This window comes from Bombus fervidus, chromosome 4 (genome assembly GCF_041682495.2).
Source record: "Bombus fervidus isolate BK054 chromosome 4, iyBomFerv1, whole genome shotgun sequence".
Taxonomy (NCBI): Eukaryota; Metazoa; Arthropoda; class Insecta; order Hymenoptera; family Apidae; genus Bombus; species Bombus fervidus.
In genome coordinates, this window is record NC_091520.1 from 17,478,690 (window position 1) to 17,496,820 (window position 18,131).

General features: G+C 37.4%; 3 protein-coding genes across 7 annotated transcripts; all 3 read right to left on the reverse strand.

The window, feature by feature from the left end:
- Window positions 1-7,108: 7,108 nt before the first annotated feature.
- Window positions 7,109-12,467, reverse strand: LOC139986460 (E3 ubiquitin-protein ligase RNF13). 3 transcript variants are annotated; one of them, XM_072001816.1, is made up of 8 exons: window positions 11,891-12,464; window positions 10,723-10,952; window positions 10,302-10,494; window positions 9,980-10,188; window positions 9,719-9,893; window positions 9,457-9,615; window positions 9,144-9,353; window positions 7,109-8,958 (listed from the first exon to the last, which is right to left on the reverse strand). In XM_072001816.1, exons 2-8 carry the CDS (start codon window positions 10,900-10,902, stop codon window positions 8,732-8,734), a joined length of 1,353 nt encoding a protein of 450 aa, XP_071857917.1. In that variant the 5' UTR covers window positions 10,903-10,952; window positions 11,891-12,464; the 3' UTR covers window positions 7,109-8,731. The 3 variants fall into 3 exon arrangements, with proteins under 3 accessions (XP_071857917.1, XP_071857916.1, XP_071857919.1); XM_072001815.1 differs by having other exon boundaries at window positions 10,723-11,043; XM_072001818.1 differs by having other exon boundaries at window positions 8,798-9,031; window positions 10,723-11,043; window positions 11,891-12,467.
- A 342-nt stretch (window positions 12,468-12,809) lies between these two features.
- Window positions 12,810-18,072, reverse strand: LOC139986446 (uncharacterized). 3 transcript variants are annotated; one of them, XM_072001789.1, is made up of 6 exons: window positions 17,779-18,072; window positions 14,318-15,956; window positions 14,078-14,251; window positions 13,861-14,001; window positions 13,609-13,777; window positions 12,810-13,529 (listed from the first exon to the last, which is right to left on the reverse strand). In XM_072001789.1, exons 2-5 carry the CDS (start codon window positions 15,941-15,943, stop codon window positions 13,619-13,621), a joined length of 2,100 nt encoding a protein of 699 aa, XP_071857890.1. In that variant the 5' UTR covers window positions 15,944-15,956; window positions 17,779-18,072; the 3' UTR covers window positions 12,810-13,529; window positions 13,609-13,618. The 3 variants fall into 3 exon arrangements, with proteins under 3 accessions (XP_071857890.1, XP_071857891.1, XP_071857892.1); XM_072001790.1 differs by lacking the exon at window positions 17,779-18,072 and adding an exon at window positions 16,277-16,417 and having other exon boundaries at window positions 12,810-13,777; XM_072001791.1 differs by lacking the exon at window positions 17,779-18,072 and adding an exon at window positions 16,274-16,364 and having other exon boundaries at window positions 12,810-13,777.
- LOC139986469 (phosphatidate cytidylyltransferase, mitochondrial) lies at window positions 16,182-17,779 on the reverse strand. The gene has a single exon (XM_072001834.1). The coding sequence runs from the start codon at window positions 17,386-17,388 to the stop codon at window positions 16,273-16,275; it is 1,116 nt and encodes a 371-aa protein (XP_071857935.1). The 5' UTR covers window positions 17,389-17,779; the 3' UTR covers window positions 16,182-16,272.
- Window positions 18,073-18,131: the final 59 nt, after the last annotated feature.

Below are 18,131 nucleotides of genomic sequence, written 5' to 3' on the forward strand. Positions count from 1 at the left end.
GCGACGATAACTTGCACGGTGGTGAAAACACCGGACGCCAACTCGCGCGGCAATGACAATAGTGGTAATAACAATGGCGTGACCACGCGTTCCACGCACTCGGGATTCTCGTGCCACCGCCGCCTCCGCCGCCGCCGCCGCCGCCGCCGCTGCTGCTGCACCCGATGATCCACCGCTTTCGCCTCTTCTTTCTGCCGCGCCACCTGCACCACCGACTCCTCGTGTCGTACAATCCCGCTGCTGCTCTCTTCTTCGCTTTCGATCTCGCTCTCGATCTCGCTCTCGATCTCGGTCTCGGTCTCGGTCTCGCTCTCGCTCTCGTTTTCGCTCGAACGCTCCTGTAACTGTTGTTGCTGTTGTCGCTGTTGTTGCCGCTGTTCCTGTCGCCGCCGCCGCTGTTCCCGATCTCGCTCCCGTTCCACCTGCCACTCGCGAATCTGCTGCTGATCTCGATCCCGATCCCAATCCCAATCCCAATCCCAATCCCGTTCCCGTTCGCTCTTTCTCGCAATCTGATTCTCTTGCCAGATGGCCGCCGCCACTTCCGATGCCGTTGCGGCACTGCAACCACGCCGGTAACGGCAGCTCTCGACCAGATTGACCAGCGAGACAGTGACGATCGTAAACACGATGACAACCGTCGACGTCGTTGTTGTTGCTGTTGTTGTTGTTGTTGTTGTGGTAGTAGTTGTTGCTGCTGTTGTTGCGCCGGCAACGGCGACGGTGACGGTGACGACGACGGCGACGGCGACGGCGACGACGACGGCAGTGGCGACGGCAGTGACGACGGCAGTGGCGACGACGACGCCGGCGATACTGCCCGTTTCGAGGACGACGGAGACCTGCGATCTCTCGACCGGCGAAAGCACCTGGACACCGTAGTCCCCCTTCCGAGGCTCACCAGCTCCCGATACGGGGCACCGAGGTTCATGCTGCATCCTAAACGCCCGGCTATTCTCCCTTTTCTGTCTGCCTCCCTTCGGTTATCGCGGATGATCACGCTTGCCGATCACACGGCAACGCGTCCCACCGCGTTAACGACAACTTTAACGGCCACCACGTTGACAGCCTACACGGCACCGACTTCGTTTTCTTTGTTCGTTGCCATTGCGTCGGCTTCATGGACACACCCCAAGCAGGTTCGCCAGTAGCCTGCCGAGTATCCACCTTCCGCGCGAGTACTCTTACCTAACCTTTCCTCCTTGACCTCGTTGTGCTTTTCTCTCCCTCTCTCTCTCTCTCTCTTTCTCTCTCTCCTCAACCCTATCTAGCTGTCTTGCTCTTCCTTGCTCGTTCGCTCTTTCGATACTGTCAACGTATACCTCGTTTCTTACCCGACAACACCACCGTGTACGAGTTCCTATCTCCTTCCTCTTATCCTTTCTAATTTTCTTCGACACGAGTCCGAAGAGACACCTTCTTCTGTCTTCCTTCGCTTCTCGTTCGTATACAATACAGGACAGGATCGCTTCCTCGGTGGCAAAGTGAGGTTAGGGGACTACCCTTGACAAATATGGTAGCGCGCACCAGGATCCGCGCGTGAGAGCTCGCGCGCGCGCGCGCGGAGGGGCGCGCGCACGGCCCTCTACACCGTGACGATGGAAATTCCAAACGATAGACGACGATAAGATCGTGGAATATTTCCTTCTTCCAAGGAATTCACCGATTCCTTTCTTCTTTCCTTTCCGTGCGTATTCCTTGCCGACTTCCTAGCACGAACGTTCGCTTCGTACGATCGTTTCGTCGTTTCGCTGCGTGTCCTCGGGCAACCACCTTCTTATAAACTCGACGATTCCACTCGAGCCGTTTCGATACGCGAGACACTTGGACGAGGCGCAAAACGGACGGATCGCGCGTCCGATCGGTTCACTCGGCCTTTCGAAACGCTTCTCTCGCTCGCTCTACCAACATCCGATCGTAGCTCGAACACAGACGACGACTCGTTTCGGTTAAAATTTCAGCGAGCTCCTGTCGCCAAGCTCCTCGTGGCACCGTACTCCGTCTCGACCGTGGCGCACCTTTGAAATCGCGTCGTATCGCGTCGACTCGTTTGGTCGAATCTGACGAAGGAAGAGTCGCACGCGCCTGCTTTTATTCGGCACACGATTCGACACAGATTTACAGACGGGATATCGATATACGCGCGCGACTCCTTCGCTCCACTTCTCTTATCGACGCATCGTGTACAGGTTCGAAGGAAGTTTTTCGCCACGACCAGCGCGACCGACCAACCTCTCCTTCTTTTCTTGTTCTCGCGCGTTCGTTTCGTTTTCCTTTTCGTTTCTCAAAACTAGGAAACGTTGGAGGCCGTGGGTACTGGCGTGGAAAGAAGCGAAACGGGGCCAAGTATACGGTGTTCCAGCAAAACCGACGAATCCACTTTTCGCGGTTTCGGACGAGCAAGCTTTATCGACAGGATGGTGGCGCGACCGATAACGATCGTCGCTCGTCCAACCTTCTTTCTTCTTTCTTTCTTTCTTTCTTTCTTTCTTTCCTTCCTTCCTTCCTTCCTTCCGTTTCTCTACCTCTCCTCCCCCTCCCTTCTTCTTTCTTCTCCTTCGTCTCCTGCGATTTCCTCTGTTCACCCTCGTACGCGAACGTTCCACAGGCAGGATCCCGCGTTTATCGTCGCGTAAATGAGAAATCCTGCAACGCGGACGGCGCTCGAACCACGCACGCAGGTACGCACGCACATACACACTTTTTGGGGTCGTGCGCGTGACGCGGAAACACCGACCCCGTAGCCGCGCACCAGCAACTGCGCGCGGGTCGTATAACGAACGTGTCGAGAGTCCCTCTTCGAGAGACGACGGAAACTTCGGTGCACCTTCGGTCTCTCGCTGCTCTGTCTTTCCAATTCGCACGCGCACACGCACACATACGACGAAATTTCTCCTTCCGTTTATCCCCTCTCTCTATCCGCTACCGGTCATCCCCTCCCTCTACCCCATACTTTTTCCATCCCCTTCGTGCTTTCGTTCGCACGCGATTTTCCTCTTTTCGCCGCCCTACCCTGCACCACCCGCTCCCTATTTAACTCGCTCCTTCTCCTTCTTTCCCCTGTTAGCCTCCCTTTCCAACCGACCCACCCCCATCTATTTCGGTCTTCGTCTCTCTCCCCTCTATACACCTATTCCTACCAGTTGTAATCTCGGGTGGATCTCTTGCGCGCGCCTCTATCTCGGCTCCTTTCACCCCTATCCTCCTTTCCTATATATTCCTCTGGGAATATCAGCTACGTTGCCTCTCACTCGCTGTCCACGTCCACGGCTATTACTCGCGAAAGAAAATTAACCACGGGATGGTACGTCGTCGAAAAATCATCGATATCGGTAACCTGCGAATAATCATCGATCGCTTAAACATCATCGCCGTTTACCGAAACAGATCGGCATCGGTTGGTTGATCGACACGCCGTGCGTTCCGCATACTGTTTACGGAATAGAAAAGTGTCCCGTGATCCGCCATCTTTATTTTTATCGCTCTTGTCCAGGGGAGCTCCAACCATTTCCACCCTGATGCCCGTTTCTCCCTACGCCTCGATTCTACCCTTCGTTCTGTTCCCCTACCTCGGCCACCCAACACGGTGCCCTTGCCATCAGCTTCGCGTTTATCCGTCTCTCTCTCTCTCTCTCTCTCTCTCTCTCTCTCTCTCTCTCTCTCTCTCTCTTTCCTACCCCTTCCCATCTCTCCTTATTCCCCTAACTCGCTTTTCGGCTCCTCCAGCTTCCTCCCTCCCCGTTACGCAGTTTTCACGATCCCCTACCGCCGATTTTCCACCTCTTCACCCCTTTATCCCGTATTTTTCCGTCTCTCGACTAAAAACAACGGTACACACGTTGCCGGTTGCCTTCTGCCCCACGCAGTGCGTCGCTTCTATCGTTTCTACTACCAACGTCTATCGCTACCGTCTGCGACTTCTATTTCTCTTCTTTCCCCCATCCCTCTTTCTCTCTCTCTCTCTCTCTCTCACTCGAAACTTTAACTCGATCTCTCGGCCTTCGGACAATTTCTACCGAGATCCTCCTTCATTTTCAGAGAAAGCAACAATTACCTTTCCTCGTCGCCGTTCGCCTATTTCCGCTCGATATTTTTCTCTCTTTTTTCGTAATTAGCGTCTCGTTCGGCATTTCCGAGTTTCTTTGCTTTCTTCTTCTACGTTCGATAGATTCCTGTGATCGTACGCGTTCACGCTATATCCGAAATTCCGCCGTTCCTGGACAACGGAGATACTGGTCGGGACCGACGCGAGGTCGAACAACGTCTAAAAAAAGCGTCGGATTAAGATATCCTCGAATTCGATGTCGCGCCTCCTTTATTCGTTGACCTACTGCCGTGAGAGATCCGATAGAAACGTAATTCTAATTGCTTGGGATCGTGTTCGCGGAAGACGTTCGTATCTCCTGTCCCCCAACCCCCTTTCCATGCTCGTACGATGCTCGATCGCTTCGTTCGTTGAACGTGAAGGATCGTCCGTTTTCGATGACTGTTCGATGTTTCAAACAGTCGTATCTCGATAAATGGCTGCGTTTCCAACGACGTTCAAACGACGACCGTCTGGTACTTATCTTTGTCGGAGAAAGTAACATCGATACTTATGGAATTGAGAAGATCGTCAACGTCTAAGGACGTATCGCCGTAGCTGCAACCGTGATGTTCGAAATATATCTGTCGACGATGCAGCATCGAAGGCGCAAAGCGCATGTACCGCGTTAGCATCCAGAGCGACCACGTTTTCTTGCGCACGGATATACGCATACACGAGAAGGCGTATCCTACCAAGGACGTTTCGCAGCAGATCCTTCTCTCTCCCTCTCCCTCCCACTCACTCACTCTCTCTCTCTCTCTCTCTCTCTCTCTCGTGCTTATTCGCTCTCCCTGTTTGAAAGTTAGGTCGGCAGTATTACCGCGCATGACCACGGACGAAGGGAAATATTCGCGAATCGATAATTCGCGAGCAGCTGCAGCAACAGCAACGGGTTAGTCACGCGAACGACTAGCCCGTTCGATTATTACTGGAGCAATTCGCGTTGTGGTGGTAATCTCTAAATTATACATTGTTGTATATCCTTTGCGATATAGTAAGATCGTAGGTTAGGTCAACTGTCACAGTCTATACGATCGAGACACCGTTACGAACTCGCTTATGGTTTTGCCATCGGTACATCAATCGGTCAAGATGTCGCTATTTTACGCTTTAATTTAGAATCATACCGGCTACGATACAGAATTTATCGGTTTCGTAGAATTTGCACGTGTATCGTGACACATTGTCGTATCCAAAAGCATTCTCAATCTTAAAATCGTTTTCGTTCAAGTACATCCTAAAATTTGTACGTCGTTTTCTGCGCGCGTGAAAATTTTTACTTGTCCTTCGTGTCTTGACGATAGCGGGATAGAAAATCCTTGCAAATGTTTACGATAGCCAGATAGCCATCGGAAATAAAAATTTCAAAAACGTGATCACGCAACGCTGATAAATACCTCGCAGGATAGACTCCTACATTTTAGTACTCGTCAAAACGTGCGGTTATCTATATTCTTTCGTGCTACCTTCGACTGCAATGACATCTGTTTATTAGCAAGGAATATGTATGTACACGCTTAAATATACACGCGATACGATCATCATTGATTTTGTATCTCGATCCGTTCGCATCATGTGCACTAATTATCGCAATATCATTTTCTTTGTCTAATATCGTGAGTTGAATTTTAAAATGTATATTCTTTGAATCTTCAGATTTGTATCATCAATTGCTTTTCCACCATTTTTCTTCCTCCGATAACACTTAGCATGTCGATCCGTTGTCAGTTGTTACGTTACGGACATTAAACGCTATTAACAGATAGAACGTATAAAAACACGACGCAGGTAAACGTAAGGACAAGTTGTTACAATTCGTTTTCCTTATCTTTCTCGATCCTCGCGCAACGGCAAAATTCTATTTTTATAAATCGCCTCGAGAACGAAGATTCATCGATTGCGATAAGATATAACACTCGGCAAAAATTACTTGTTCCATAATAATTTTGTGTCCGTACTAAATCATTAATTTTCACTTATCGCGTTAAGCATTATGTAACAGCTATAATATCTTCCTTGAATATGCGGATGCGATTACAACGATGAATCATCGACAAATTGCGTCGCGTTGCAAACGTTATCCAACAATACATGCAAATTTTTGTAACACGTTCTGAATGATATACCAATGGTTGCGATACAAGGAAATTCATAGAAACGTTTGATTACTTAATTTTCGATCGCTAATGTGATACATTCATATCGTCGAGAAACTGCTTTGAAGTAACTAGAAAAAAAAAAAAAAAATTACAATTACGTGTGTACGTGTCGGAATTTGACTGGTTATTAGCATCGGACGTGCTCGATTTTGTGATCACCGCATATGAAAAAGCAGCAAGAGGTAGAAAAAGGGATGTCAAAAGGTATGGGTAACAGAAGTGGAAAGATCAAGAGGATGAATAAGAAAGATTCAGAGGTGGAGGAAGAAATCGGGGTTGCTGCGATAGCGAAGGTGGAGAGGATGAAGCTATTGGGAAGGTTGAAGAGGCCGAAGCTACGAAGAACAGAGCACGATCTTTCCTCGTCATCGTGACCGTCTCTGGCCGATTTTCTAACAAGGAGGCCAATTCAAATGGCATTGTGTCGTCACGTGCGGCCACTCGCTCTCTCTCAACAGAACGCTGTTAGAACCTCTTGCCCCTGTACAACCGCAAAACTTTCCTACATTATCGCTTCTCTGTACCTGCCTTCTTCTTCTCCTCCTCCTACTCCTCCGCCACCATCCTCTTTCCTATTCTAGTCATTTTAGTCTCCCACCTCTTCTTTATTCTCTTGTATCAAAACAATCTTCCATGAAATTATACACACTTTGTTTCCTTTTTTCGCGATATGCAATTTGTTACTCTTTTCCTTATTTTATGTCGAACCTAAAATTTATCGGACAACAGTAATATGTTTCTATACGAACAATTAACACAATGAACCAGTATGTATTTTGCATGTACTATGAAACACGATTCCTCTCTCTATTTCTTTAAATAAATTACTTTATCTCGATAGCGATAGAAAAACTACATACAGTAAAACACAAAATATAAATATCTTTTTATTTTTATCCGAATAATACATCTAGCATTAAACAATAAGACGATAGCAAGCCCAATCTTTCGATTTAGACATCATAATAATCAAGTAAAAATTCATTCTTTGATATTGTAAAATATACATATACATATACATACGTACATACATGCATACATACATACATACATACATACGAGCGCGCGCACGGATAATAAGTTCACACATACCGGCTATTTACACAATTTTATACAACTTTCCTTTCTCCCGAAAGACTTTATTTAAACATCAATCGAATCACAGTAATCATTTCCTAATTTCCGTAATTCCGTAATCGTGTTTTCTTTAGATAATATGCTTTTTTAATGTAGGTATGCAGTCTAATTTCAGATAATTTTGTCACGTTATTAGGAAATGGCTGAAAGCTCCCCTTTCTATCTATCTATCTATATATATATATATATGTGTGTGTGTAAAAAAAGTTTACAGAACCTATACAGAAAACGTCATGTCAAAAACATCCAATTACATTTTATTACGTCTTTTTAGAAAAAGATATTAAAGATGTACCCTCTATCAAAGTTGTTCAACGAAATTCAATTTGATTAACATAGCAACTAATGTCCCAAATATTTCCTATTAGAATTTTATTGTATTTTGTTATATCTTATATGTCCTGCACATTAAAGAAAATTCTATTTTTGGTCTCCTAACTTATATATATATATGTATGTATATACAATAACAAATAATATTTACAAACTCATGTTGCGCATCGTGTCATTAAAAAATATTTTTTCTCTCATTATATGTATATATGTATATCGCCAATAATCATCATTTAACATTCATAAAATAACTAAAAGTATATCTATTCGTCTATCAAACAAAATTACATATATATATATATACCATGGTAACTAACGAAGAAAATGATAAATGTAGATATATTAATTGATAGCTGAGTGCAAAGATAAAATATCTAGGCCATAATTGTAAATATAAAACTGTAAATAAACATTAGTAAGTTTAATAATGTTGATCAAAACTTTAAATAAAATAAGTGAATATTTCAAATGGACTGATTATAATAATTTTGGATAAACTGTTTCTATACGAATATTTTTTAAACGACTAACAGATATATCTGAAAGATTAAATTACATAGACATATGCCTAAAAAAATAATTTGCAGTCTTAACGCTATTAAACTATTTTCATATATTTAAAATGAGTTTTAGTTAAAACAAGTTAATAGGGTAACAATTATTCTTACTATTAAAACAATGGCAGATCATTTTGAAGAAGAAATTTTCGCTTACCTTCATATAAAATACACGATGTAGAGAAAATGGTCGATGAACGGTGAGAATGTTAGACAAATGAAATAAGTTTACAGAACATGCACGTTAATGCAAACCATTTAGTTGACCGAATTACAAGTAGTGATAATTTTAGTTCTTTTAAATAAAAGGTAAAGTTCTTGAAGCATTCAAAATTTTCCATTTTTTCATAGTTACGATTATTTTAGTAATCTATATGAAATTTTGTAACACCTTAAAAGAACATACCAATTTTATCCAAGACATAGACATGTGATAAAAGAATAGATGCAATCGAACTTTATACGTGAATATCGATCTCTTCACAATCCGTGTCAATAATATTTGTAGCTTCATTTTCAATCGGTACAACGGATCCAATTTCACAAATTTGTGAATTCGCTACCGGTCGTCTATTGTGATTTATTCTTTGAGCAACAGGGGCTGGCAACCCTTCAGCATCCGTATATAAATTCACCGTGTGTGGTTTAGTACTGCTCACAGAACATTCTAAATCCGGCAACTCACCTAATTAAATGATTAAAGTTGCTATTTTCTTTTTTTCACTACTTTGATTATTAACCCTCACAGTGCTAGGGAACTATAACCATATAATAAACTATATAGGTACTAATGAATAACGAATCATGTTTAACTGCAATGGGAGGATTAATAAAAACCACATTTAAATGATGTATAAAAATAATTCTTACCATTGATGCTATGAATATCAAACGCTCTGAAAACCGTTCCACTAGATGGTTCCCCACCACTTATACTAGATTCATCATCTGGTGTATCAAACAATTCTTCAGAATCAGAACTACTGCTTGAATGGATCATATCGCGCTGCCTTGTTTCCGACCTTCTAGCACGACTAAAAGGATTCTCTCTCTGTCGTGAAAATGTTCCACCTTGAGTTCCTAATAAAATATTTCCGATTTAGTAGAATATAACTTATCATATGATACAAGTAATTCTGTAATTGGATTTTTTAATATGGAAAAATAAAGATTTTTTTCATACCTTGATGACCTTCACGAATCAAAGGTGTCGTGTCATCGGCATCCGAATCACTTTCGTCAGTAACAACTTGTTCATCCGCCGCAAAAACTTTTCGTTTACAAACGGGACAAACTCTACGATTTTTTGTCAGCCAAGGGTCAATACATTTTGTATGATAAGCTGGAAATAAATGATACGTTATTATTCAAGATACAAATAATATTAACTATAAAACATTTCATGTACTAAACAACGTGTTTAAATGCACTGAACACATACTAACCATGTGCACAAGGCAAAACTCTTAATTTTTCACCTTCTGCGTAATCATCTAAACAGATGGCACATGTTTCATATGGATCACCTTTCGTATATTTATGCGTAGGAATTTTTTTCAAACTTGAATTAGGTAACCTATGCCTTCGTTGCCTTCTTCTATCTTTAATACATCTAACAATCTGTAATTTACAAAAAAATGTTTTAAATATAATTATTTGCCGAAAACATTTACTACAATAATTTAGATATTGCTTACTATGCTCACCATAAAGATAACCATGACTAGAAAACATATCCCAACAACAATAGCAAAAGGTAAAAGCAAGTGTGTTATATTAAATGGAGTATCATCATTAATTAGTACAAAATACAATTCATCGTATAAATAATTTTCCTTAATAATCAATCCTGTGATCTCGCTAACAAATACAGATGGTATTAATATTCCTACAGGATCTCTAGCTTGCATTGGTTCTGTAACAAAGTATATATTTATAATTTCCCCCTCTCAATACTGGAATATTATTATACAAATATTTCCAATGATGATTATTATATATGTATATTTTTGTAATAAAAATAATTACCTAATTTGTTACTATTCACATTATGTATAATTACAGCGTCATATCCTGCTTTCTGTGCCATTCGTATTTTTCTTTCAAAACTACAATTATAGCGAGCTATTAAAATTACCCAATTACCATTATAATTAGTAGTATTGGGAGGGCCCTGTATTTCATGACATGCTGTAGGTGGTTCTGCATACACAACCATCCCCTAACAAAAAGTTTCCCGTAAATCAAAGTATTTATTTCGTTTCTAATCTGTATTTGTTTATTATTTTATTTTCTTATAAACTATCAAAACTATCAACATAATGATATTCCACAGGTAATATTTTATATTTTATACATATCTGTATAAATACTATAATATTTTTTCCAATGTGTATAACATAACAGAAAAGATCATAGAAGCATCATATATGATTGTAAGTTAAAATACCTTAATCCCTTCAGATGGTATTAAACCTCCAAATCTTGCAGGCATGTCTCTAAATTCTTCTTCAATTTGATGCCTTGCAGCTGCAGAAAATACTAAAATATCTGCTCTGCTGCACATCACACAAAAGACAAGAAATGTAAGCCACAACTGAAGTTGGTGGCTTAAGCAACACTGTTTCATCTTTTAAAGTATCAGAAGTGTATATCCACTATCTTGTTAATTTTAATACTCTATCAAGAATTTGATTAAGGACTTCATTATATATTGTATTTAATCCCAAGATACTAATGTATCCATCGCAATGAACAAAATAACGCTAGCCTGCCAAAATGATTATAATAGTTTCAGACTGTTTATTTACATTGTTGTTTACTTTTTATTTACGTATCTTACATATCATCATAAAATTGCAATTAATAAATTATACAATTTTATAATTTTTACAGTGAAGCTTGTGAACTTGTATTCAAATATTTCGATTAAAAACAACATTAATTTTCAATGTGAATCTTTTTTCCCAATACACATTTCTTAGCAATAAGTCATATTTTATAGTAATGAGGACCTTTTATCTTTAAAAGGATTGATTATTAGTAGATTTACTAGTAGATATACTAAATATCATATTATATCATTAAGTAATAATTAGCTAATAAAAAAAAAAGTTAATTCGCATTTCGTGGAGTAATTTCCATTTATTTTACGTAATTAATGAGCGAAATTAAGGAATCAGACACATACAAAGTACCTAATATCGTGTGAATTATAACGTTTCCTTCTAACGATATATGTATGTTGTAAACGATTAATCATTGATTAATTACTAAATAAACCACCCGTAAGCAGAAAATATAAATGTTATTCTTTTGCTGGTATGAGAAAAAAGATTGTGCACTTAATGTGCAACGCACATTCATAATTTCGACGTAATATATTGAGGAACGGTTAGCATGATCATAGGATATGATAATTGAATTTCTCCAAGTTATACCAGATACAATAAAATACTAGATATAATAATTCATATGAATAAGAACAATATACACAAGTAAATGGATACGTGACAAACGGTGAGATACATATACATATGTATGAAAATTTAACCCTATAATTTTCCTTGCTGATAGAAACACTCAAATATAAATACATAGATAATTTCGATACATACTAGTATTCCTCTATTTTTTTCATCCAGGAAACTGCGTTATGTACGACACGCAGGGAACGTTCAATCCGTTCATAAAGTGCACGTACATGCAAACACATCCATTCACAGATGTAATATTGTAGATATTATGAGTGTGCAATAAGATACATATCGTATATACATCGCATTTCACTTGCACCTTCCTGAATCTCTCTTCCACAAATTTGAGGTTATAAGGATATCGTAAAACGTCGTGAATATTGTTCACTGATAAAAACGTAAAATCTTTACGACGACATTAGATCGACTGCGACGTTGTTTAATCTATTGAATAAAATTTGTAAGCAAATGTCAAAGGCCCAGCTCTGTAAACGAATTGCTCATTCGTGCTTATTCATAATTACTTCAATAAAAGCGATTCGACCAGTCGTATGTACATAACACAAAAACCATCTATACAATTTCTCTATTTAAAAAAAAAAGAAACTGTACGTAACTTGATCACTGGAGTGGAGTCACGCGGATGTCATACAGATACATACATATACTTTTTCCTCTATTTTCTTGTGGAACTATCTGATAGAGCCATGACGAACATATTCATCGCTGTGTTTGCTTGTGTATACGTCTACGCGTTGCAAGCGCTAAATTTAAATTCAATTAAATGTCAGCTTATAACGCATCGATTTTTTTTTTTTTTTTTTCTTTATAGAACTAACCTACAGATTGAACTTTACTTATTTAAATTTCTGATTCGTCATTTTCATATTCTAGTCACTAAGCTAATATTTATTTGAGATATTCTATTCTCTAATCTAATCTAAAGTATGTATCTAGTACTTAATTAAGTTTGTTATTCTTATAATCAATTATAAAACTGATGTTAATATTTTTTATATTATTTTTATTTTAGTTCATTAAACAAATTAAACATATGACATGATTTTCGTAAAAAGTATATTTAAAGTATACATACTTACAATTAGTACAATTAGTACAGTTACAACTGTTTACATTAGATAAAACATCTATAACGTCAGTGTCCTTAAATAATCACAGAAAAGACTGATTACTCAGTAAAATCAATCAAGGGAAGATATTTTTCTGTTTTCGGGTGTAAAATTTATGTCTACTATGTATTTATAATCTCGTACTTTTCTAAGTTACTTATATTTTATGTTAAAAAATTATTGGAACACGTGCACATCACAAATGTGAAGAACGATCATTTACAAAATATATGATTCAACAAGTGTAATACATAGCACAACCGAAACTCGACTCAATACGATTTATTATTTATAAAGACAATTAAAAAAACATTATCTATATTTAATCTGGTTTTTTAATACTTAAGGAATAATTAATTGAATTTACATCATAGTATATAACATATTTTGCCTGAGTGACTTCGAGAAGACTCTATTTTTACTATTTCAACATAATTATCATCATTTATAAAAAAGTGATTAACTATTACAGTGGTAATATACTGAATATATTAAAAAGATAATTATGGAAAATCAGAAATTTCGGTTTATATCAAAGTGTTATTCCATTATAAATAAAAATGTGTGTGTATATATATATATATACACACATATATACATACACATACACACATATAAGGTGGAGGCACTCATCAGCAAAATCGCTTATACTGAAACAAATTACAAATTTATACATTCCACCAAGTTCGTTATTTTCTATAACATTTTTATAATGAAGTGAAACATTACTCTGATTTCATTAAATCTTTCCACGAGAAAATCTTTCATCCAAACGTTGCGCTTTATTAATGATAGCCTTCTTTTGAGCTTGATCAAATCGATTAACTTGTAAGTCAATATCTCTGTCAAATGGTCTTCTAATTGCCTGCTCAGTTGATCTTGCCTTTTTCTCTTCTTTCTAAAATTTATATTTTATTTACTAAAGTTTCATTTATCGAGAGATCAAAATATCTGAAAACAAAGTATGCAATAAACGTATACCTGTTTTTTCTTCTGTAGTTGGTTTTGATGTATTTCTAAAAGTGACTTTTCACATTTCTTATCTTTCCGACATTGAGTTTCATCACTTTCATCAAATAACTCTCGAATTGATGTTTGAACATTGTACAGTTTTTCTTCTTCCTAAAATAATAAAATATTTACAACTTTACTGTATAGAAGTAATTCCCTGCTCTACTAAATACTATGTCATATTTACTCGTTGTTTCCGTTTTTCAGCTTTCTTTGCTGGAGTATCTGTCCAGCACGACCTATCAGACATATCTGGACCTGCTTTCGTTCGAAATTTTCGTGCTGTTAACCCTAGATTATTGATCTGAGCCGGAGGTAACTCGATCATCCATTCTTCCCGTTGATTCACCATACTATAATCCTAAAATGTTATTCATTATATTGCAGTTTTTGAATATTGTAAATATCGAAATATGATTTATTTTACCTTGTCCTTTTGTTCACTTTTAATTAGCTGCGCTCTTTGTTCCAATTGTCTATGTACATAGTTACTCTCTAACGCTGGATGATTAACCGGCAATGGACCTATGCCGTCTTCGTCTTCAGATTCTATTTGATCTACTTCATTATTATTAAACGATTCTATGGTATTTGGAAGAGTAGGGCCTATGGATTTTGTATTTGTTTCATTATTACATTTCTGTTTTAATAAATGTGGTGGTAATGCTGGACCAAAGATAACATCTGAATCGTTTTGAATTATATTATCTTGATTAATACTATTTAGTGTGTCTTTTTCAATTCTTTCATTTATATTCTGTGCATCATATTTTGGTAAACAAGGTCCTATAAAATGTATATCTGTATTTGATTCCATACTAGTGGGAGAATTAGTTATTAACTGCGGCGGCAAAGCCGGTCCATATGTCGTAGATTTCTCAGCATACATATGAGATGAATGGACATCTGTTACTTTTACAGAGTCGTAATTATTAAGATGCAAGGAAGTTTGCTCAGTAAAATTCAAATTTTCTTCCTTACTATTTAAATCAACTGTATCTTTCCTTGATTCCGTCAGTATAGGCGACGTAGTACCTAATGAGGAATCTGAAATGGCACCAGAATTATTATTGCTGGAACCATACAACATATCATTCTTCCTTGCATTTACCTTTGGCGATCCTTCCATGGATTCGATTCGTATCACGTGCTTTTTCGATGAATTATCATATTCATTGCTCAAATTTCTTTTTTTCGACTTCTTATTATGTTGTCGTGATAATGAATTCTTGTTTCTTATTTCCGAACTATCAGACAAATTTTCATCCGTTTCCGACAGGATGTCAAATTCAGATAAATTTAATTCCTCCTTATATCCTTGACTCTCCACTGAAAAATCTCTTTTCATTAGTGACTCATTACCGCTATGACCCTGTCCTATATTTTTGGGTGAGGAGTATTCTTCTAAGCGTTGCTCTTCATCTTCTTTTGCCTGCATCCTTTTATGCATATTATATCTTTCAGACTCTCCTCGAAACTTACCGTGATCTTCAGATCTTACTTTATATGATTGATAACTTTTATCACGACTTTTATCGCAAATATGATGCTTATACTTTTCATTAGATTTATTCCTATGCTTGTCATTTTGGGATCTATCATTTTCATTTCTGCTACGACATCGTTCTTGAGATCTGTCGCTTCGATGTTCGTTTCGATCTCGATTTTTGTGTCGTTTTGGGTCTTTTGTTTTATGCTTTGAGGATAACGAAGTACTTTTAGTATCCGAACTGACATCTCTTACACTTTTATAATCTTTATTATCTTCGCGTCTTGAGTTTCTTGACTCGACAGAATGTTTTGTATATTTAGTAGAATATTTGAGGTCTTTATTATCAATGTTTAATTCTTTTGAAAATCTATGTTCTCTATTACAATCATGTCTAGATTTGTCTTTTTTATCTTTGTATTCTATATCACTATAGCACAATTCCTGTTCTGACTTTCCTGATTTTACATCTACTTGGACATTATCTTTACGGGTGGCTTCAAACCGAAATCGTCGTCCTTCATCACTGTCCTGACTCTCCGAGTCAGAATCCATCGTAGTCATAATTAGTTATTTGCTGAAAGTAGCAGAAATTTAATTTTTTACATGTACATAAAAGAAATACACATATATTTTTAATATAAACAGATAACGCCAAATACATATATATGTAACAGAGATTAATTCCAATTCTTAACTCTTAATTATTCTAGCTAGTAGAATAGGACAGTATTTCATAAAAATATTTCAAGACACGACTATACATTATGTGAACGATAATACCTAGGAAAAATAATTACAATTTAACTAGATGAGAACTTTATTTCAAATACATTCGTATGAAACATAGTACATATGACAGAATTAAAGTATGAGTAAAATAAATGTAATTACTACTCCATGCGCTTGTCTGTTTCCTTTGATTGTGCTTGGTTCTTCACACCTTCCACTATGCTTTTGACTTTACTTTGATTTGGCTCTAGTTTTGAAAGGGATGTTATCTGTGAATTAGTTTGTAACATCTTCATTACTTTTGCTACACTGTACTGAACAGATTTCATAAATCCAGCAGTTACAATCCCTTTTAAACTTTGGGTAACACTGGATCTCCATACAATTTCTTTCAAACATTCCTCTAATATTTCACCACAATCAGGATCATAAGCAATTGCGCGTAAACAATCTTCAGTATCCTTTGATTTAGGACCTTGAGACCATGCTCGGACAAGTTTAACTTGTGGTATTCTAGGTAACTGATTCAGATGATGTATTTTTGCTGTAGGACTTGTATCTTGATGACAGGTAACAGCCATTTTCTCAGACTTTGGGATATCAACATAATTTTCAAAATGTTGTAAAATTGGACTATATAATTGCTTGAAGTGTGTCAGCTGAGGTAGAACAATGTTATTAACTTTTTCTTTATTCTCACCAAAAGTCATTCGAAAATCACCATTGTAGGATAAACCAGCAATAGTTTTATAAAAGTCAACTTCCGTAAAATGCTGTGGAAGCAATAATAATGCTGCATGTACAGCTGAATGTAAATTTTGTACGAGAGCTGTAGGTAATTGAGAATATTCATTTGGTTCCACGAGTATTTTAACTGGCTTATGCAACCTTCCTGCTAAATATATATCGGTCCAATCTAACAGATCTTCTATTAATGAAATTTCAGAAATCACACCATATTTGATAATATATCCTTCTGGCATTTGAACTAATGTATTATAATACATTTTAGCACCCCATTTTTCTTGTACATTAGTAATTGCTTTATGCCCAAAAAATCTCAATGGTTGAGCGTAATGTTTAGGATTAAGCTTCAAATTTTCAGCATGCCATTGGTTTATATTACGAACAACAAATATAAGATCCACCATATTGTTAGACTGATTGTTTAATTGTTTGAATGCAGCAGATCCATATGCAAAGCAAAACTTTATGTTTCTTGGGAAATTTTTAAGTAATTCTTTCAATTGATGAACTCCTACTAACTTTTCCATCATACAGAAATATTAACAGTACAATCAAGTTCTGTATAAAAGCACTCAATAGCTTTAATTCTGCATAATACTTCTTTATCCTTAAATATTAAACTAAAAATTTTAATGCAATCATTACAGATGTTTCCTCTTTTCTTTCTTCTATAAATTTAATTAGAGTACAGTTGATTTGTTTTGTGACTATCAAAATTATAGATGTAATTAAAGGAAAAAAAGAAGTGGCACTTGAAGTAAAATAAATATTTTTCGGTCCCAAATCGTCTTACAGTTTCAACAAGAAAGATCGCAAATTTTTGGACATTTGTAATCAACTGCGCCCTTTATCAACCGAGATCCGTTCCGTCTAACCTAAAATTTCGTCTCATGAATTGTTTAATTAGTGTACATACTTACTTAAAGTCGAAGGAATATCCTATACCGAAGATTTACTACTATCCATTAACCTCAATAATATAATTAATTTAAAATAAACAAGAGTAAACAAACGACAAAATTATGCAATATAACATCTGTGCTGCGCATCGCATCCACAAAAACATGATTGCTTGAAGTACAATACTATCTGTTTTATATTGGCTAGTTTAGAAATCGCCAATTTCCGTTCTGTCTTTTCATTGGATTTAATCATTGGATACTTCTATGTACGTACTATTTTATTTGAACATTTCGATATATTTTCGTAGTTATTTTCACACATACGCACATATGTACCTGTATCAGTAATATAATTAACCATTTTAATAATT